Raw genomic sequence first — 21,244 nt, forward strand, 5'->3', positions numbered from 1 at the left:
AAAAACGGTACTACAAAATTAGTGATAAGAATTAATCGATACATTCGACTTAAAATGCGTATTAATCGATTTAAGAATCGACTTCTCTGTCATCCCTAATACCAACCGCGTGCGAATTTCAATACGTTTCGAAACGAGCGCATTTCGACCAATAAACAGAGGGAATGCAACGCCAGAAACCCAAGGGACCCGGCAAACCGGGTCCGCGCTTCAAGCCGGGCTCCGGCAAGAGCAAAGGAGCTCCTGGTGGCCGAAAAAGTGGCGACAACAACCAGAAACGTCCGCGCCAGGAGTTCAACAAGTCGCGACTGGCCGCCACCGAAGCGGAGATCAAGGAACTGCAGGCCAAATACGCGGAGATCGATGCTACTACCATCAAGAAGTTCGCCCACTTTCCGCTGTCCAAGAAGACCCTAAAGGCACTGACGGAGTCCAAGTTCGTGCATCCCACACAGGTGCAGCGGGACAGCATTGGACCCGCTTTGCAGGGCAAGGATGTGCTGGGTGCGGCCGTCACAGGCAGTGGCAAGACACTGGCCTTTCTCATACCCGTAAGTTGGTCCCCCCGCTTATTCGAAAGAATGGAAGTCTGAATGCAAGTTATACAATGGTCCATCTATTGCAGGTTCTGGAGCATCTATTCATGAACAAATGGTCGCGCTCCGATGGCGTTGGCGCCATCATCATCTCGCCCACCCGCGAGCTGGCCTACCAGATATTCGAGACCCTAAAGAAGGTGGGAAAACACCACGACTTCTCCGCCGGCCTCATCATCGGAGGCAAGAACCTGAAGTTCGAGCGGACTCGCATGGACCAGTGCAACATATTGATTTGCACACCCGGCAGGTTGCTGCAGCACATGGACGAGAATCCGCTCTTCAATACGAGCACCATGGAGGTGTTGGTCCTGGATGAAGCCGATCGCTGTTTGGATATGGGTTTCCAAAAGGCCCTAAACTCAATCATAGAAAATTTCCCACCCGTGCGTCAAACGATGCTATTCTCGGCCACGCAAACGAATACGGTGCAGGATTTAGCGAGGCTCAATCTAAAAGATCCGGTCTACGTTGGCTACGGAGGAGCGACGGCAGGTGAAGAACCCAGCTCCAGCACGAAGAAGGCTCCGAACACCGCTGTCTTGGCAGTTCCCGAGCTTTTGCAGCAGAGCTATGTGGTGTTGAACCTCGAGGATAAGATCACCATGCTGTGGTCGTTCATCAAGAACCATTTGAAGCAAAAGATCATTGTCTTCGTATCCAGTTGCAAGCAGGCCAAGTACCTGTACGAGATATTTTGCAAACTGCGACCGGGTAGCCCGCTGCTGGCTCTATATGGAACCCTTCATCAGGATCGCCGCATTGCCATCTACGAGGATTTCCTTCGTAAGAGCCACGTCGTCATGTTCTCCACTGATGTGGCATCGCGCGGCCTGGACTTTCCTGCTGTCAATTGGGTGGTGCAGTTGGACTGCCCGGAGGATGTTTCCCAGTACATTCATCGAGCGGGACGCTCTGCCCGAAACAAGACGCGCGGCGAGTGTCTGTTGGTTTTGACACCCAGCGAGGAGGAGTACATGATTAGTGCACTCAAGGAACAGTTGAATATTGACATTCGGTGTGTGCAAATCGATCCCAAGAAGCTCTTCTCGCCGCGCGTCAAGATCGAGGCCTTTCTGGCCCAATTTCCCGAACTGAGAGCCACCGCCCAGCGCGCCTTCCTTTCGTACATAAAATCCGTGTTCCTGATGCGCAACAAGCGCTTGTTCAATGTGTTTAGTCTCGATTTAGATGCATTTGCTCAGTCGCTGGGCTTGGCGGTTACGCCGCGTGTTCCCTTCCTCGAAAAATTCCTGTGGCGCCAGAAGCAGCTGCAGCAGCAGAAGGAACAAGGTGATAAACCAACAGCTGACAATCCAGTGCTCAGCAAGATGACCAAGCAGCAGAGCTTTGGCGGCGCTGATGATGATGAAGAGAACAGTGATGACGACGACTTTATCAAGGTGAAACGTAAGGATCACGATGTGGAAGGAGAACCAGTTCAACTGGACGAAGTCGAAGCCACAGAGAATGAGGCAGAGGGTCCACTTGTAGTGCCCAAGCGAGAGAAGCTGGTAACCAAGGCCTCGCTGGCCAAGAAGGCGCTGAAGAAGAACCTGCAGGTCAACTCCAAGCTGAAGTTCGATGACGAGGGCGAAACTATGGCAGATGATCGCAGCCAAATGAAGGCTTTGAGTGCCAGGCAGAGAACAGAGAACCAAGACGACGACGATGGAGGCATCGATCTTGTGCTGTCCAAGGCACTGCTCACAGAGGAGGATCAATACGACAAGCAGCGATTCCGGGAGCTGGTCAAGAAGCGGCACAAACTGCAACGGGAGAAGCTGCGCAAGAAGACGGAGGAGGCCAAGGGCAGCGACGAGGAAGATGAGCAGCAGGATGATGGCAATGCCGACGATGCTGGCACTGAGAGTGACCATTCAGTGGACCTCTCCTGGCTGCCGGATCCCGACAAGGTCTATAAAAATAAGGCTAACACTTCGGATGGAAATGAAGACGCGCATACTGAATCCAAATCAGAGTCAAGCGATGCATCCGACGATGAGGACGACGATGACTCCGATGATGAACCCGCCTACAAAAAGTCCAAGCTGACGAATAAGATGACACTTATGGACACGGAGGCCATCGCGGCCAGTCTTTTGGGCAGCTAAGTGGGGGCTCGCCTGTGGGAATAAATTAATGCAAATTACTGTGTAAAAATAATGTGTAGTTTAATAGAAGCTTGTTTTTTATTGATACTTCAACTTCATGCCGATGTTATTTTAATTGGGCTCAATGAAAGGAAACTAAACTTGAACTATAAATAAGTTTTAAAAGGCGGTCGTGTAATTATTTTTATTCCCAGGCCCAATTAAGTAGATACATTTGTATCTGTGAGGAAGTTCACCCCCAGTAAAAAGTCGCTTGGCAAATGCTTCACAAATATTTGGAAAATGCCCACAAATTTATTACTTTTGTTTCGTTTGATTTGATTTCATTATGTTTTCGCTCTCGTCTTTTGGTTGCGGCGGCTCCACACCGCTACCAGCCCATCGGATGGAGTCCAGTGGAGCGGTGGTCACCCATCAGACATGGCATATCCGGCATCCAGAATCCGCAGCGTGGAGGTGGTGAGTGATGGAGCTGGGAGGGCGGGACGGGGATTCGCTGGATTCTGCGCGGGAATGGGTTCGTTTTGGGTGGGTAGGGGACTCTCCTTTCCGGTTGGAAAGGCGGGAGGGGGCGTGGCTGCGTGGCATGGGCGTGGCATAAAATTTGCTTTTAAAAATATCATTACACATCACGTCAATTACAATTTTTTTGTTCGATTTGTTTTGCTTTTTCTTTTTTTTGTTTCGTTTAGACATATTTGCTTGTTTTTTGTTTTTTTTTATGTTTTTGTTTCAGTTTAGCGTATATATGTACGTGTACAAATAATGCAATAGACACACATCTATACAAATTATACTATATAATGGTTAAGTTTTTCTTTTCTTTTTCTCTCGTTATTTGTTGTAAATTTCATTTGGAGTGCTTAATTCTTTTGTTTTTTTTTTTTGTATTATTATTATTATTATTCTTTTTTTGTTTGGCAACAGATCTCGCGTTATTTTCTTCCTTTGAGTTTGAGGTCCGTTTCAGACACAAGATACACAATTATATATAATTAGGTTTCGGTTTGTATATAAAAAATTAATGCTCAATTACAAGGAATAACACTTAGGCGTATGTTGTCTACAATTGTTTACGATTTTGCATTTCTTAGTCGTTCCTTCTGCCTGTTGAAATTGCGTTTGTGGAAAATCTGCTGCTCGCTTTTAGTTAAAATATATGCGTACATGAGTAGAAATTGTATAATTTGTTGTTGTTTTTTTCGCTAATTCGATACGACAGTACACGCACACACACACACACACACTCAGTTTGCTTTTGGTTTTTGAGAGACAGAATAGAGAGTATTACATTAAGGATTATATGCCTGGCTAATGCAAATATCAATTAGACAATCAGTGGAGATTCGAGTGTGGGGGAAACTTGAGTTCGCTTCGCTTTGCTTCATTTTATTTTTTTTATTTGTATAATTGTTTTTATTTGTAACTTTATTTGTAGTTTTTGTGGGAGATTTCCTTTGCCGTAGTAATTATCATTTTCATTTGTTTTTCGCTTATATGGTAGCTATATAATTATATAGTGTATATATCTAGTTGGATGACAAACATACATATACAGACACACACACTGAGAGATGCACATTTAGTTTAGCTCGAAAATTAGATTTTGCTCGGTTGTTTTTATTGGGTTTTCTGTTCTTGTTGTTGTGTTGTGTTGTGTTGTTTATAGTGTAGTCCTTTCTTCGCTTGTCCTTTCTCCCCCTCCTCCTCCTCGCCTACTTTCTCCTATACTAGACACACAGACATTTAGTGGTATTTAAATATATATTATATATCTAGCATTATCGCTATTGTGTTTATGTGGAAATTGGTTGGCTGATCGCGCATTATTTTTAACATACAATTACAATTACAATTACATTTATAACATACACAGATACACAGTAAATTTTATTTAACCATCTTCCTGCAGACATCTTACAAGATATCTCCCCATGCTTTCATACATTTATTTCTTGGTTGTTTTTTTTTTGTTTTTGTTCTCTTTTTGTTTTTGCATTTGTTTGTTTTACATTTTAGTTATGTTCTGGTTTTTTGTGCGTTGTCGTTGGCGCCCCCGCCCCGCCCCTCGTAATGGAAGGATCGTTTGTGGATGGCGGGTGACAGGTGGCAGGGGAGGAGGAGGGGAGGGGAGGAGACTGGCGGTGGCCGAGGGGCGGGGAATGGGGGGCGGCGAGGGGAGGTCTCACTCAATGCATGCAACGACAAAAGGGACGCACCAGCACACAGAGAAAATACTTGACGCGTTTACATATATCACGGAAACACAACAAAGCCATCGATACAAAATATATATTGTATATATAAAAAATAAATATACCCTACTTAGCCAAGTTCTGTTCTCTCGCTCGCACGCTCGCACACACAATCACGAATCACGATACACACACGATGCACACAATAGACCCAAGTATATTATATACTATTATAAATATGTATATGCCTGGCTGCTGATCCTCATTTGAATGAATCGATCGATCGATGGGCTGCCTCCTGCTAACGCCTCCTGCCTCCTCCTGCTTCATCCTGCTTCATCCTGCTACCTCCTGCTTCCTTCTCCCTATGGCTATTACTAATATGCTCCTTAGATCACCCAAAAAACACAAAGCACACATGGCACTGGCGCCCACATTCATACACAAACGCACATTGAATCTAACTATCTCGTTTTGGCTTCGCGTCCGGCGGTCAAGTAGAAGTCCAAGTGTGCCATGGCCTGGCGGGGATCTAGGCCTAGACCATGACAAAAGCGTCCTTGCCGCAGAACAGATACGGGAACTGGTCAATCATTGTCTGGACAATGTCCTCTAGATACGGACGCAGCTGCTCGAAGTGGCCCATGTCGGTGAAGTCGATGGGTATGAGTGTGGGCCACCAGCAGATGGCCAAGTTCTTGCTGTCCATGCTATTCAGCTTCGAGTTGTCCGATACGCTGTGTGGAGCAAATATATACAAGTAAATATCAACGAATCAGAGACAGTGGATTCCCTTTGCCCAACTTACTGCACAAAGTGCTGGAATATGTATTTGAGTATGGCAAAGTTGATGGGCGGCAGCTTCTGGAGCAGCGATTTTAAAGCTATCAAGCGGCAACTCCGGTCCGTTTTGACCTCAACATTCAGCTTGGAATTGCCCACACCACGGGAACCTTGTAAGTAAAAACATGTTAAACGCGTTCGCAGGGACTACATTTTGTCTGCTACATACCGGCAATCTCCTCCAGCTCCTTGATGATGTCCTTGCTGAACAGCGGAGGCAGGCGCTTGGAGAAGAAGTCCTTCAGTGCCGTGGCCACGGCATTGACGGGAATGTCCAGCGCATCAATCTCAGTATTGGTATCTGAATTTGAAAACATTATAATTTGTTTGCGACTGTAACTTTGTTGTGACTCTTACCCTCTTCGAAGCGTTGGAACAGCATGTCGACATGCGCTCTACTTCCGGGCACCCTATAAATGCCCTCGGAGTCCAGGCCCTCCTTCTCGATAAACTCGACGCACTTGTTGAGGAAGATGGGTATCTCGCCCTGTTCGGAGGTAATCATCAACTTGCCAAATTGCGCCTCCACGGATTCAACCAGGCCCTTGGCATTCTGCTTGAGTTTGCGCTTGAGCTTCTTCTCCTGCTCCTTCTCCTTCTCCTGGAGCTTGCGCTGCCTGGCCGTTTCCTCCTTGATGCGCCGCTTCTCCAGCTTCTCAAAGTCCTTCAAGCATTTGGCCTGGTTCATGTTGTACTCGGGCAAATTCTCTGCACCGAAGATGCCGGCACCCGCCAGCTCTGGCACCATGGAATACTGCAGGAAAAGGAGGATCAGTTCAAGTTGTACAAGTGTAGATATTATTTCAGGGACACCCACCTCTGGTGACTTGTCGCTCTTCATGAACTCCGGAACGCAAGGCTCTGGTTTCTCTGTGAAAATTAAAAGAAAAAAAAAAACATTAGATATTATGTATTTGTATTTGGTTAGGATGATTTAATAATTAAAAGAAATGAATGAAATTTAGTTCTAAACGATGCAGAACGCTCCACCTGCAGCCGCTGCACCGTTTAGATGCAAAGTTTTTGTAGATACAAACAGTTTGCCAGCTTCCAGTGAAGATATATGTACATATATGTAGATATAAGCAAAGAACACAAATCACGACACATACTTTTCTCACCTGGCCCGCCGCCGCCAATGGCCATGCGCTGGTAGTGCAGCGGAATCTCCGGCGGACTCACATAGGAGCCGAACGGAGGAACACGCGGCGTCTGCACCGGAATGGCCACCTTCTTTTTCTTCTGCTTTTTGGCGGCCACCGGCTTCTTGCTGGCCTTGTAGTAGGCATTCTGCTGGCGCACCCGTCGCTCCGTGGAACTGGCACAGCTGTCGGATTCGGTGCAGTCTGCGGATGACACGGAAGATTGGTTTGAGAAGTGTGTTCCCCTTGGTTCGGGAAAGGAGCAGCGAGGGACACTGGACAATGCTGCGTTCGAGAAGCAATGACAAAATCTTGTTCTACTCCAAAGCGAACTTGATCCTAACATTTTAAATGCAAACTAAGAGTGATCACATTTTTAAGTAACAACGTTATAGAAAACATAGTAAAAAAAATGAGCATATGTGTATCACAGTTATTTGTTGAATTTGAAAGATAGTATTTGCCTACGCCAAATAAACTACTCATTCAGTGTTTGTCACAAATATACATTATTCTTTAAAAACAAATGCGTTCTTTTCGATAAAAAGTTAAAAAACTATAGTATTAATGAAATTCAAAAAAATATATATAATTTCGATCTGTTAGCATCAAGTTCGTGGAGTCATCAGCATGGCTGTGTGCAGGGTGAGTGATTTGGGTGAGTTAGTGGGCGAGGAGGATAGTTAGTTAGTTAATTAGTTCTAGCGAAACGATGCTGCGCTGCGATTGGAGTTTCCCTGGCATCAATACCTTCATTTTCGTAGATCTGCTCGTACTCGGCGAGCTCCTCGGAATCCTCATCCTCGCCATCCAACTGGGCATGATCGTACCGCTTGCCGTCCTTGTCGCCCGGCTCCAGATACGAATCCCCCATGCAGCCACTGCCGGAGCCCAGACCCAGGCCCAGTCCAGTGCTGCCCGAACCCGAACCGGATCCGGAGCCCGAACCGGAGCCGGTGAAATTCATCTTGGCCACCGCATCGCTGACCAGCTGGAAGTTCTTCATGTTCAGCTTGCCCGGCTGCTGGGTGGGCAGGGTGAAGGTGGAGGAGCTCATGGCCGGGCAATTGCGACTGGGCGCCTCGCCCACTTTGAGCGTTTGACTGGGTCCCTTTGGGCGGATTTTGTTCAGATTGGAGTCGATGTGCCGTCGGCCGGTGGTGTAGGCATGTGTGGAACCGCTGAAGTTGTTCCATATCAAGTTCTTGTTCATGTTGCGCCGCCCATCGCTCTTGTCCTCCAGCCACTCTAAATTATCCACGCGATTTGAGTTTGGGGGGAGAGAAGCAGAGATTCACAATTAGCCCAATCGAAGGTGATTCCTCTGCGTGTGAACTTCTCTAACTATAAATGCATCGGTCTGGGGCACAATTATTACTTGATATAAAACGAATAATTTGATATGAGCTCTTGGCAATTGCGTCACATTTATGCTTATTACTTATAACTTGTAAGTGAGTTGTTATCAACAAAACATGAGCGATACATTTAATATACGCAAGTTACATATACAATATAAGTTAAGTGTAACATTTTATTCATTTAAATATAGATTACACTCTGAATAAAGACGATTCAAGCCTGGCTTATTCACTCAAATAAAATATTATTCATTTTATATTCAAGAAAACATATACAAGAATAAGTTACAGGGGGGCAAGCAGGTAAATAAACTCGGGGGATTCGTGCCTGGGTTTGGGTTTTGTGTTTGGTTTGATTGGATTGGATTTTCAGGCAGTGCTTCGGTTGCATATTCACAGAACAGAAAAGGACTTAATCTAGTGTCTAGAACGTAAGTGAAACGTGAGATTAACCTGCATCATGGGTGGCCAGTGAATCCTTGGACCCGCTAACATCCGCTGCGTGTCGGGAAACGAGAAAAACGAGAGCAAACACACCGGATACCAGATTTAAAATGGACTCAAATTCCGACGAGTGATTTCACAAAAAAATATATACATATAAGAGGAACAGATTGAGCAAAGCAAAAGGAGAACGTGGGGAACAGCAAACGAACTTAAGAACATCTGTACAATCGGATTCCCAACGATATGGCGATTGGCATTTGCATTTGGGCCGGGGGTCGTGGGTCGGGCACCATGGCGACATGGACAAATCGTGGGCACATGGAATATATACATAAACAGCTTTACTGGCAGACAGTACGGGCTCACGAAACTGAAGAGTTCACGAAAACCAAAACGAGGTAACATAGCAAAGGAACATTCGAAAAAAAAAAAACCGGGAGGATCGGGTAGAAACATTCAGGTGGTGGAGCGAATGAAAGTTGATTCGATTGATTACGATCGACCGGATAGATCTGGTGAGTTATCCTTGCAGAGGATGCCAGAAAAGCATATTTTCAAAATCTAGAACTTACTCAAGTTGGCCTTCAAAATACCATAATATACGTTTCAATAAACTTTTGGGTTATTTCTACATTACTCTTAGTCTACATAACAATTCCAAGAAGAATTTATATATATATATACATATACACTTTCTCATTATGTATGCAACTTTATCACAATTGGTTTCAAATTCTGAATTATACCATATTGTATATTACAAACTATTTACAGAGCATTAAAAACAATCCATCATAGTTCGAGTCTATTCGCTTCCTATTTTTTCACGAAATTCAAACGAAATATTTTCAAAACAATGCAACAAACTCAGGATAAACTTCTCTGTAAGGATGTCACCTCACCAGCTTTACCCGAAAATAAAGAATCAAAGGGAAGAAAGTGAGGAAAGTGAGTTCAGGAGCGGATTGACGGGTTGGTGAAGATTCGTTGGTGTTTTTTTTCGAGTGATCACAACAAGGAAACCAAATAGATAATTGAATAATTCAAAAACTCTAAGGGATGATAACGAGATAGAGGGAGACAGATAGAGATAAGAGAGATAGAGATAAACGAGAATATAGGAGAAATATATTCAAATAGTTAGATTACATGTTATTTCTTCCAAACTTGATTCTGAAGCCGAAACGAATTGACTCTTATATGTGCATGTAATGAGCTGATGATCTGGAGGGGCTGGCTCTGGAGGAGTTGTTGGAGGAGGGAATATCTGGAATCCTTATATATTTTCGTTTTGTTTTTTTGGTTTCATTGGTTTTTTTTTTTTTTTTTGATTGAGTATTGTTTGTTTGAGAGCAAATAATTTGATTTGCAATAGGCAAAACGACAACAACAAATACACACACAGAGATAAATCGATAAAAAATGGTTAAGGTTAATCGTTAATTAATAATAATCATTATATATATGATATAGATAGATATGGCGCATATAAGTATATATGGTATGGCATGGAAATGGCACGATCTCGATATCCACGAGTTGGCAATGAAACGGATGGATGAATGAATGAATGAATAAATGAATGAAAAATGGTTTGGATGATGGAATGGATGAATATTCAAACATGGATAATTATATCGTATATAGGGTATGTATAATATATATATAGTTCATTGGCTATGGATCACGAATTCTGAATGAGTTTGGTTTGGTTTGGTTTTGTTTTAGGTGGGGTCTTTTGGCTTGGTCGTTTTGGGATCAGTGGCCAGCATGGAACTTACTTTGATGCAGGTGCTTCGGCTTTTCGTTGTCATCGTAGATTTCATCTAATGATATATCTCTTTCTTCTGCAAATTTAAAGATGTTAGATTAGAGAGGATTTAGGGAGCATTGGCGCGATGGATTGACTCACCATTTAATGAGTTGAGAGATCGGGTTGGAGCCATTTCGTAGTTTTCACTGCCGGAACCATCGGTTCCCAGCGTATTGGACAGCATATAGCTCTCGTGGCGCGGCGGCGGGCGTGGCATCTGGTTAACCGAGTTCTCCAGCGTGCCCTCGCCCGAATCCAAAGTAATTGACTCCTCCACATGCAGGTTCTCCACCTCGTACTTGTTGTCCCATGCCGTCTTCAGGAATGGATTATAGAACGCAACTGTAAAACGGGTCACAATGTTAGATTAAATGCCTCGAATTCGTTTCATAATTCACTTACACTTGACATACTGATCCGCCGAGAAGGTCATGAAGCTGCCCTTGAAGCGATCGGCCACCGCATTGCCCTCGGTGATCAGATACTGGCAAATATCGCTGTTGAAGAAGGCATTAACGCCTCCGCTCTCGGTCACCGCGATAATCTGCAATGGAATGTTGGCATTCTGTGCTGCCAGGATGCTAAACACATGAAACGGAAAGAAAGAAACGGAATCTTTAATGCTTGTAAATGCCTTAAATCATCATAGATAAGTGAACTCACCTTAGATTTGCCAACGATGATCGACGCTTGGCCGAGTAAAAGTAAATGTAGCCATGGATTAGTTCATCGCGGTACTGGCTAGTGCCATGATATGAGGAAAGGATAAACTCGACCCGTCGCTTGGCATCGCCAATAAAGACGTCGATAATGATGGAGTGTTCGTTGGCTTTGACCAGCGTCGATTCCTCCACCAGCGGCTGGACAATGTTCTCGATGTCGTACTGATCGCCACAGAAGATGCAGCACAGGATGCGCAGGTCGGTGTGATTGGAGGGATACGGCTCGTAGCTCTTCATCTCAGTCAGCTTCAGCGACAGGATGACTATGTTGAGTATGTCATAGACGTACTTCTGGTGATTCTGCGTATGATCGATGAAGTCGCAATGCAGCATCTCCGACAGACGCATGCCCTCGTTACGCAAGTATTCCACCTCGTTCTCCTTGAGATCCTGTGGCTGGTAGACCAGCACGATCGGCAGGTTCTCGAACTTGTCCTCCAGCTCCAGGTTGCACAGCAGCGTGCGCTCCAAGTTGTCCTTGAGCGTCTCAAAAGATTGCTGGTTGGAATACACGCAAATAAGACCTGCAAAAAATCGAAATTTCTTAGTTGCAGTACTTGAAGCGTTTAACACATTTCTCTATGTCATCGGGCAGGTATGTCAATCTTTTTTCATTAAGTGAAAACAATCATCAATAGGCAATTAGTAATTCGAAATCAAAAGGTTGTGAGTAAGCAGCATGATCTCATATGCCAGCAATATAAATTCGTTAGTCCGTTAATTAGCTAACTACTATATCTTGGGAGCATAGTGAGCCGCAGGGCAATTAAGTGCAATTACTTGAGTGAGCTTTACTTATTATAAGGTGCCAGCCCCTATTTGTGATTCTATGAAACACCAAACCTACCACTCGAGTAGACATCTATGGCCTTGAAGGCCTCCATGTCACCGTTGGCGATGCGATAATTGAGATAATACGTCTGGTTCTCGTAGATGTACTCGCCCTTGCTCCCGGTGCAGATGCGGATGTCGTTGAGCAGATCGCTGGCCAGGTGCTCGGAGCCCACGATCAGCAGATTGAGCGTGCGGTCACTGCCGCTGCCGGAACTCTTCCAGCCGCCGCCGCTGGGCGTCTTGTGGTTGCTGGCCGACTTGTCGGATAGCACCTCCTCAATCAGGCTATCCACACAGTTGTAGAAGAAGGGGCAGTGATCGCGGATGGGGCAGTGGATGAAGCGCAGGTGCTGGACAAGCATCAATCGCCGCTCCTGGTCCAAGCGATCGAGCATCTTGTAGCGTGAATCCTCCTGTATGACATCGGTGATCTGGCGCACATCTTCCTGCGTGATGTTGTCAACGTTCTTGAACTGTAGAAAATATTGAGCGTGTTCCAGCAGTAGCTCCACAAAATTCTGTTTGCTCTTCTCGATGATGTCGTCCTGGTGGATGTCGTAGATCTGCTGGCAATCATGCTCCGAAAGCGCCTCAAAGCATTCGCGTCCCATGAACAGGACGCGCACCTCGGACAGCTGCTTGCCGGGCGTCACAAAGCCCGACTCCTCAAGTAGCATCTTGAACTGCTGCTTCCATCTAAGAGAATAAAAAGATACAGACACGTTTTATATGTGTTAAAATATAACTGAAAGCTCAACAAATCAATAGAGCAATGTGTATTCCTATTACAACTCCCCCCTTTGTAAAATGACTTAATTAAATTACACGTTCGGTCTGAACTCACCCAATTTTCTTCTTGTCCTGCTGCACCGAGTTTAAGTAGTTACGGAAGACAGTCTCTGCCTCGGAAGTCTCCAGCACATCGAAGGGAATGCGGGCCTCATCCTCCGCCTCGTCCATGTCCACCAGCTCCGTCCACGAGGCCTGCGGGCACTCGAAGAAGTACTGCTCGAACTCGATGTGATTCTGCAGATAGTTCCTGGCGCACTCCCAAGCATCGTCATCGCTGATATTTAATGCCCCAATGTCCGGCAGCAGGTACTCCAGGGCCAGGGCAAACTTGTCCAAGTACTGATGCAGTTTCTTGTTTAGATGATCGTCGCGCAGCTTTTTCATGTGCCGCCGGAATAGTTTCTGGCCAGCCTCGTGACCAAATATGTTGAGGAACTCGTTCCACTCGCGGTATTGCGACAGCATCTTGGAGCCCTGCGACCACAGGACATGATAGTCGGTAATCTGGTTGCGAATTAGTCGCGTCACCGCCTCGGATCGTGTGTCCAGCAGTTCTTTGCGCGACTTGGCCGACTCCTGGTACGAGATGATCTTGACCCGATTCTTAACCTTGTCGATCATCTGGGCGAGCAGGAGGAAGGCCAAATCGATGTTGATGCTCTCGTGGGCCGACGTCTCAATTAGCTGCACGGTGCTCTTGTAATCCTTTCGCTGGCTAATCTTCTCCGCCTCACGAACGTACAACTCATAGGCGTCGTCGTTCTTTGTGGTCACCAGCACCAGGGGTTTCTTGTTCTTCAGTATGGTGGCGATCACATTCTGCACGAACTCCACCTGCTTCTCCACACTGCGATTGGGCACTGGACTCACATCGAAGACGACCACAAAGCCATCGATACTGAGCCGGCCATCGGGCATGACCTTCTGTTCGTACTCCTTCTCAATGCCCAACTGATTCTTGCATATGTACATAAGCTTCTCCGCGGAGAACACCTTGGTGGCCGTGCAGCGCTTCGAGTATGGATCCATCTTTCCCACCTTAAAGGCCTGGAATGTGGAGTCGTCCATGAACTCCGTCTGCTCGATGATATTAAACTGGTACTCGACGCCCTCCTCCGTCGTCTTGCGCACATCGCCCCAGTAGAGGAAGTGGTCATTGTTTACGATCCGGCCACTAAAGTCGCTCTGGCTAAGCACTGATATGTGATCGATGAAGTAGTCGTCGGCCATCGGGCGCATGAATCTGTTGCACAGGCATGACTTGCCCACTCCCACCTGGCCGCGGTCCTTTTCGGTCCCGGATAGTCCAATGACCGAGATGTTAAACTGACGCATCTTGACGTTCCTGCAAGGATTCAAGCGTGAAATAAGTGTATTAGATACTGGTTTGTATATTCGCAGATTAATGCTGAAAGCACATCAAAATGTTACGGAACAGGTAATTCCGAATTGGGAATTTCGCATGTGTTTTTGTTCAAAATTACGATTGTGCCTTATCATATCGATAAGGGGTTATCTACTGACGCTTTTCCTAACATGCCTATTAACATGACACAATGTTGTAACCTTGTATCCATCGAAAAATGATTCACTCAATCAGTTGAAAAGTGAATATTCGAAGATATCAATAACCTGGGATAACCTGTTATAGTATATCAATTGAGGATGCCATTGCGTGAAAAGAACAATATAAAATGCTCTTCTTTTCAGGATTTCACATAAAAATATATCCCCGTTTTATAGGGATATACAAAAAGGAAAAGCGTGGGATAGACTTTGCTGCGGCACTCACTATACTCCAATGTGTTTACGTGGAAATGCCAGCTTATGGGTATCTTTGCTTATTTAGGAATAACCTTTCTGTTTCTTCGGACGCACACGGAAAGTCGTCGATTTCTGGTCACTTTTTCACGGAAAATGGCTGGCTTGCGATGCCAGGCGATGACTATTATCCAAGATAACCTTCGAGTTGGAGATTCGCCCCGTGTCCCCCGCGCCGTCTGCTCCAATTGGCCGCAGGACCTTCACATTTTCGCACACTTTTCGCCAGTCTAGGACTTTGTCATGGGTTCCTTTCGGCTACAACTACGCAGTTACGGATACATCCACGGATTGGGGTCCAAAATCACGAGAGAGCGAGAGAGAGATTGGCTGCTGCGATGTGACAAAAAAAAAAACAGAAACGAAGAAGAAAAACGCGAAAGCGATTTTCTTATGCCGGCGCTACCCGAAAATTCATTCCATGTGATTTTTGACCAACGAATTTCCGCGAATTGTGATTTCACAACAAATGCACAGGGCTGTTTTTTACCTGCTTTCTCTTCGGTTTCTCGGTTTGATCTTTGTATTTATTTATATGGCTAGTTTTTATACAACATTTTCGGCAAGTAGGGAAAGTCAGTCTGCAACAAATCCTTTTTCCTTCCTGACTGCGGCGGCTGTTCTGTCGCAGCGCTGCTTTTGCTGCTGCTGCAAACGACACGGCGCAACTCTCCAAAGAGAGAGAGAATCAGAGTCAGAGCGACTGAGAGTGAGTGAGTGAGAGTGGAAAGCGGAGAGAGCGCGTGGGTGGATGTGAATGTGTTTGTTGTTGCTATTGCTGTTGCTTTTGCTAGTGCACTCCAATTTGTTGCTGTTATCCTCGAGTGGGAGTGCAACTGTGTGGGTGTGTGTGGTTGTGCGTTTTTAAATGGGAGTGGAAATAATAAATTCCCCACTGGTCTTTAATTGAGTTTTTCCGGCGTACAAACACTGCACACATGCACACACATACATGCTGGACAAGTGCAGCGCAGAAGCGAAATTGGATCTGCAACAGATTTCCTGTACATTCCCCGCGCTGCACAACAAAACTAACAACAACAACAGCAACAGTCAGAGCCATAGCGAAGGAACCGGAGAGCAACGATCCAGTGATAACAACAACGACAAAGGCAAAAAGAAATGAGAAAGCAAGGAGGAAGGAGAGGAGGAAGAGATAGTACTGCAAGTGCATGTGCAATGGTACAATTACAAGCACAAACAGCGACGGGTGGGGCGGGAACGGGAGAGAGAGAGAGCGCAATGGCGAGAGACACAACACCAAACAATTTTTGGAAACGAATTTTCAGATTTGTTGCAGAAAAGAAAAACACTGTTGCCGCATCCGCCTAACCATCCCGCTCTAGCGCACACACTCCCAGCATCACGGCATCTCGCTCTCTCCGTGCTCGCATGCTGCGTGTGTGTGCGTGGGTTCTGTGTGTGTGAACAATTACCTGCAGCTGCGCACAAAGAATTCAAGTTTAATCCGCCTCGGCGACACTTTTTGTTGAAGCCCGTGCTTCTTGGCTTTCCAGCCGGTCACTTGACAAAATACTAAGCAAATGTATTTGTTGTATTTGTTTCAATAATTATTTTCCCACCACGAAACTCTCACTCACTCACACGCACACAGGCGCACACACTCAAGACAAGGGAGAGCGGGAGAGCGAGAGGAGAGAGGTGCAGCGCGTACACAACGTATACAAAAGACAATTACGAATCAGCATCGTAAACGCACACTGGAAGAGGATGCCTAAAACGTCCTGACTCAAATCAGGATTCAAAACACAAAACTCAAAGCCGAATGCCAGCGAATTCGCAAATTACGCACGCACGATCGCTACTCACAATTATTGTAATTCACATCCGAGCTTTAATTTAACAACAACAAAAACTAGAGCTGGAACTTATTCCGATGCTTGTTAGGTATTATCGATAACACATAACACGACAAGTGAAAGGGTGGCAGGGCTGGCAACCCCAGAGAAACAGATGGTAGGTGTACTCGCTAAGTGGCGTATCGATAACAAGCATGATGCGATAACAAGCTGAGTACTGATAATTATTTGAAGCGCCAAATTTAAACTTAAGAAAGTGTTGTGTTAGATAGAAATGGTTTTGCAATTAATGTTTATTCTGGTCAATGTTGTTATAAATTTTACAAGCACTATTATATTCAGCCGGGTGGCGGGGGAGAAGGGGTTGCTTACGATTACGAAGAACAAGGCGGGATCGAATCCAACTAATACAGCTCCGATTTTTGCATGACGGCCGTGACCAGCGCCTTGAACGCGTCCTCGATCATGATGATGTGCAGCTGGGCATCCCGATACGAGCAGAGCTTGGCGCTCTCGGTGAGGGGCATTTGCATGGTGGTCACGCCCAGCGATGACTGCGAATGCAGACTGCGCCCGATGGTCATCAGGATGTTGACGCAATCGTCGGCCAGAATGGGAAACGTTTCCACGAACCGCACCATCGCTGGCAGTACATTGCGCAGGAATTTACACTTGGCCGATGCGGTCAGCAGGGACAACGTCGTCTGGATCACATTCAGGCAGAATTTCGAGACGCCCAAACTCTTGGGTATCGAATAGTTCAGCACCAGGTGGGATGTCAGTTCGAGGGTGAAGATCTGCTTGTCCATCTCGGTGACGTTGAGGAATTCGTGAACGAAATCAATGCATATGTGCATCGATGGCACACTGGCCACAATCATGGGAATAACAGACTTTGGATACGTTTGGAAGTGCACTAGTTTCGCCAGCGAAGGCTCCGAGATGAATGCCTGATGCACATAGGTGCCAATTATGCCCTGTATCTCACGCAGCTCCAGATGCGACACCCGGTCCGATGCCTTGCTGGCCATGTACTCCAGCACCTCCAGCAGAATGTGCACGGCGGCGCTCTCCTGCGATGCAATCAGCGTGGTCCTTAGGTCCTCCCAAACTGCATCCGTCTGCACCATGCCGTTCTTGTCCAGCACCTGTTTCTGCTGCATCTGCATGTGCACATTGAGATAGGTCTTCGAGGCGGCCAGGCTGCCCTTCAGGATGCGCAGCAGGATCATCAGCAAATAAGGCGAACAGAACACCGAGCGTGGGCAACTGTTGGACAAGAAGAGTGCAGAACAATGAATATCAACAAAAACTGCATTAAGCAACAGAGGGAAGCTAACTCACCTTAGCACCTCCATGGGCTCCAGAAGACTCTCGTTGGCAAAGGTCCGTCGGTTGATCGAATCCGAGCTGTTGGTAATCGCTCGCAGCGACATGATCCACAGCGTGGTGGGCAGCACGGCGTTCAGGCGCAGCCAAATATCGTTGTACAGATCCTTGATGTAGCGCGGCACCGACTTGGCAAACACCATTGGCAGATGCTGCACCAGCTGTTGACCATATTGTGCCTGCGTTTCTGGAGGCATCTGGAGCAGCTGCTTGAACACCCGGATGGCCAGATGCGGTTTCGTTTGGATGGCGGCCAGTGCACGATCTAGTTGCTCCGGCTTCAGTTCACGCTTGCTTACCACCACCGTGGAGTTGCCCTGCGCCAGGTTGTGCTCCTCCAACCAGTCGTCAACCATGCTGAGATGCGGATAATTGGAGATGATCAAACGCAGCAGCGGATGGAACAGCGAGAGATAGTCGTGGTGGTAGTTGTGCGCCTTCTGCAGCAGATACTTCAGTGGCAGTCCGCCCAGGAAGTTGTTGGAGTACTCCTTCTGCTTGCGGCCACCCAAAGCGCTGAGGTTCATCAGCCGTGTATCCTCGTACAACATGAGGTAGTAGATCATCAGCAGCTGGGCGGTTAGTGGACACGTCACCTCGATCTGGCTCAGCTCGTCACTTTCCGCCATTGGTGGCAGCTCCTCGGCGAAGAACGTGAGCTTGGATGTGCGGAATACGTGCAGGATTTCGGCCTCAGTGAAGGGCCGGTGCATGTGATCAATATTCACCTTTCCGGTGGGATTGGGTATTATCAGTGTGTTGACAAAGACCTCCACCAGGGCCGGCATCACCGGATGCACTGGCCTCACCGAGCTGCATATTTGCTTGAAGATCCACGACTTAATGGGCACTTTGTGCTTGAGGAATGTCCTCGATTTCAGCAGTTGATGGATGCAGTGCACCGGCAGGTAGCCCGGTATGGTGCCATTTAAATTCGGAGTGACGGGTACCCGAACCGCATGCAGTGCCACCACCTGCTCCGTGAACAGGTCCTGCGTGAAGAGCTGCTTGATTCTGTTTGTACTATTGGGTCGTATGGGTATCTTCATGGCCAGCGTGGAGCAGACCATCTCGCTGATGGCCGAGATCTGATTGCTGTGAAAGTGAATGGCCAGCAGCAGGAGCATCTCACCCAGCGAGGTGCTGGTTCCGGAGCGCTTGCAGAAGAAGGCATCCTCGCGTATCAACCACTGCAGCCACTCCACAGCCTTGTTCTCCAGGGGAATGGTGGACACCAGCGAGGGACAGGCGATGAGCATGCACAGTGCCAGCGTTACGAATCTCACGCCCGAGGGCGTCGCCTGCGGACAACTCGTGACTAGCTGCGACAGAGCATTGATCTCATCGTCGTTGAACTTCAGACCACCAATGCCGCGAAGGGCACAGTACAGTCGCAACAGCACCGCGCCCTGTAGATTGAAGTCGCGCAGCTCCGCCGCATTGGTCGTCGTTTGGATCACCTTCTGCAGCAACTCCACGCGCACCAGATTCAGTGCGTCTCCCTTTCGCTTCTGACTGGAGCGTATGTAAACGGCGAACCAGGAGCGCAGATTCTGGTCATTGCCCAGCAGCAGGCCCGTGAGGAAGGCGATCTGTGGGTGGAGAGGTGCAGTCAGCATTGTTATCTCATTGTTTGTAAACATTGGCATAGGTCTAAATTAGTTTAATTCGCTTTAACGAATTAGAGAGAGATAGCATTTATCGATGCATTCTCTCGTTTCTGCTTTATGTACATTAAAGCTTAAATGTACACATGTTACAAAAATAATCAAAAATTACAGAATGATCAATTAAAAATATTTGTTAAAATAACATATCTTATGTAGGTTAAGTTTAAAGTAAAATGTAAAGGATATGTGGTGAATCTGTAGATCTGAACCTTCTTACACCGACTGTCGGGTTAATATTACCCTACTCACCAGATCCTCGGGATGCTTGAGCGTGAGCTTGAGCATAAACGACGGCACCTTGAGCATGTCCACGCACATGGACCTGTTGGCCAGCGCCTGGGAGGGATTCATTTCGCTGAGCCCCATTAGCAGCATCAACCGGTGCTTGCCATCGCTGCCATCCTCGTCGCAGTTGGCGATCACATGGGACACAACGTCGCGATAGCAATCCGGAAAGTTGGCGACCAGGGCGCAGATGATGCGATGCCCGTTGGGTACATGGACAAGGGCGTCCGTTAGCTCCAGTATGTTCAGCAGGGAGGGCAGCTCGGCGAGAGCAATGCACAGGATGTCGACCACCTCCTCCAGATAGATGCCATCGTCCAGCATCTCCGAGTGGGCGGCTGGCTTCTGTTCGGAGACCTGCTGCTGCAGATTGAAGATCTCCGAGAGCACCACGCGCACCTTGCGCGCCACATCCGCCCGCTCGAAGCCCAGTGCGATGCCCGACTGCAGTCCGTACTCGTGTTGCTGTCCCTCGAAGAAGGCCGACTTCTGGCGGGCCTGCAGCTCCTTTTTCAGTTCGTTCTCCAGCTCATGGTAGTTGACTTGCAGATAGGAGACGATGCTGTTCACCACCTCGATGCCGATAAGCACGGCCAGGATCTGTTTGCGCGACTCCATCGACGATTCGGTGTTGTCCAGCGGCGAGAGCAGGCTCATCCGCACCAGCGAGGGCAGAACGGGCCGAATCTCTGCCTCCGGATAGCTGGCCAGCAGGGTGATGTCCAGATTCTGCATGGCGCAGAAAACGCGCGGCGACACATCGTACATCTTCACCGGCATCTTGTCCTCGTCGTCGTCGTTTCGTCTCAACTTGTTGCACCCGGCAATGCTCGTCTGCTCGGTTGTCCCGCTCCTTTGGCCTGGCCGGCGGGGTGTCCGTGCTGGAGATGCCGGTGCGGGTCTGCTTTAATCTCAGCGAGCGGTAGGTGGGCCAGGGAATGCCGGAGAATCCGAGAATCCAATGCGATCCGCATCCAAAAAATCAACACACGTCAGTGTGGCCAGTCAGAGAGGCTATAAAAATAACAGCAATAACCTCACTTAGTTTATTTTCAAAAATACTATGAAAGGAAGTTATGGTATCGAAGAGATGAGCAGCTAAAGAAAAATATTTATAATTATTGCAAAAGGTTTGCAACTACTTTACTTGATTAATAATCTTTTTGTTACTCTTTGTAATTTAAATCAAATAGGTATGCTTTGTGAAGAATTATTAAATAGTTTTGTAATTACAAATACAATTAGCATTTAGTTTTCTACCTCTAAACTGCACTTAAGACGTAAGTATTGTGCTACTATTATTATCAATACGATCTATTTTCTCCCTCAAAGCCAACATATTAAGAAACAAAAACATTTACGCATATTACGTAAACTCCTTAATTTGCTTATTTAATGTG

At 46.8% G+C, this 21,244-nt stretch overlaps 3 protein-coding genes across 9 annotated transcripts; 1 reads left to right on the forward strand and 2 right to left on the reverse strand.

Annotated features, from left to right (window-relative positions):
- Positions 1–78: 78 nt before the first annotated feature.
- On the forward strand, positions 79–2,803 carry LOC120456356 (probable ATP-dependent RNA helicase DDX10). The gene is made up of 2 exons (XM_039643150.2): positions 79–551; positions 626–2,803. Exons 1-2 carry the CDS (start codon positions 165–167, stop codon positions 2,708–2,710), a joined length of 2,472 nt encoding a protein of 823 aa, XP_039499084.1. The 5' UTR covers positions 79–164; the 3' UTR covers positions 2,711–2,803.
- A 1,252-nt stretch (positions 2,804–4,055) lies between these two features.
- LOC120456354 (rho GTPase-activating protein 190) lies at positions 4,056–16,577 on the reverse strand. Of its 7 annotated transcripts, none has more exons than XM_039643142.1 (15): positions 16,511–16,577; positions 12,912–14,204; positions 12,081–12,763; positions 11,175–11,757; positions 10,914–11,092; positions 10,611–10,853; positions 10,480–10,545; positions 8,705–8,749; positions 7,641–8,138; positions 6,861–7,094; positions 6,566–6,618; positions 6,106–6,502; positions 5,918–6,049; positions 5,714–5,858; positions 4,056–5,642 (listed from the first exon to the last, which is right to left on the reverse strand). In XM_039643142.1, the coding sequence occupies exons 2-15, from the start codon at positions 14,192–14,194 to the stop codon at positions 5,444–5,446; spliced, it is 4,740 nt and encodes a 1,579-aa protein (XP_039499076.1). In that variant the 5' UTR covers positions 14,195–14,204; positions 16,511–16,577; the 3' UTR covers positions 4,056–5,443. The 7 variants fall into 7 exon arrangements, with proteins under 7 accessions (XP_039499076.1, XP_043862550.1, XP_039499077.1 ...); XM_044006615.1 differs by lacking the exon at positions 16,511–16,577 and adding an exon at positions 16,117–16,498 and having other exon boundaries at positions 6,870–7,094; XM_039643143.2 differs by lacking the exon at positions 16,511–16,577 and adding an exon at positions 16,117–16,498.
- A 198-nt stretch (positions 16,578–16,775) lies between these two features.
- LOC120455977 (integrator complex subunit 2) lies at positions 16,776–20,852 on the reverse strand. The gene is made up of 3 exons (XM_039642530.2): positions 19,809–20,852; positions 17,845–19,481; positions 16,776–17,769 (listed from the first exon to the last, which is right to left on the reverse strand). Exons 1-3 carry the CDS (start codon positions 20,622–20,624, stop codon positions 16,905–16,907), a joined length of 3,318 nt encoding a protein of 1,105 aa, XP_039498464.1. The 5' UTR covers positions 20,625–20,852; the 3' UTR covers positions 16,776–16,904.
- Positions 20,853–21,244: the final 392 nt, after the last annotated feature.

This window comes from Drosophila santomea, chromosome X (assembly GCF_016746245.2).
Source record: "Drosophila santomea strain STO CAGO 1482 chromosome X, Prin_Dsan_1.1, whole genome shotgun sequence".
In the NCBI taxonomy this organism is placed as follows: domain Eukaryota; kingdom Metazoa; phylum Arthropoda; class Insecta; order Diptera; family Drosophilidae; genus Drosophila; species Drosophila santomea.

Bases quoted from the DNA above. Each gene is read 5' to 3' on its own strand.
- LOC120456356 (XM_039643150.2), top strand. From the start codon at position 165: ATGCAACGCCAGAAACCCAAGGGACCCGGCAAACCGGGTCCGCGCTTC. The intron at 552-625 runs GTAAGTTGGTCC...CATCTATTGCAG, and splicing joins CACTGGCCTTTCTCATACCC to GTTCTGGAGCATCTATTCAT.
- LOC120456354 (XM_039643142.1), bottom strand. From the start codon at position 14,194: ATGCGTCAGTTTAACATCTCGGTCATTGGACTATCCGGGACCGAAAAG. The intron at 12,764-12,911 runs GTGAGTTCAGAC...TTATTCTCTTAG, and splicing joins CAGGACAAGAAGAAAATTGG to ATGGAAGCAGCAGTTCAAGA. The intron at 11,758-12,080 runs GTAGGTTTGGTG...GATTTTTTGCAG, and splicing joins CATAGATGTCTACTCGAGTG to GTCTTATTTGCGTGTATTCC.
- LOC120455977 (XM_039642530.2), bottom strand. From the start codon at position 20,624: ATGCCGGTGAAGATGTACGATGTGTCGCCGCGCGTTTTCTGCGCCATG. The intron at 19,482-19,808 runs GTGAGTAGGGTA...CTCCACCCACAG, and splicing joins TCAAGCATCCCGAGGATCTG to ATCGCCTTCCTCACGGGCCT. The intron at 17,770-17,844 runs GTGAGTTAGCTT...CTTGTCCAACAG, and splicing joins GAGCCCATGGAGGTGCTAAG to TTGCCCACGCTCGGTGTTCT.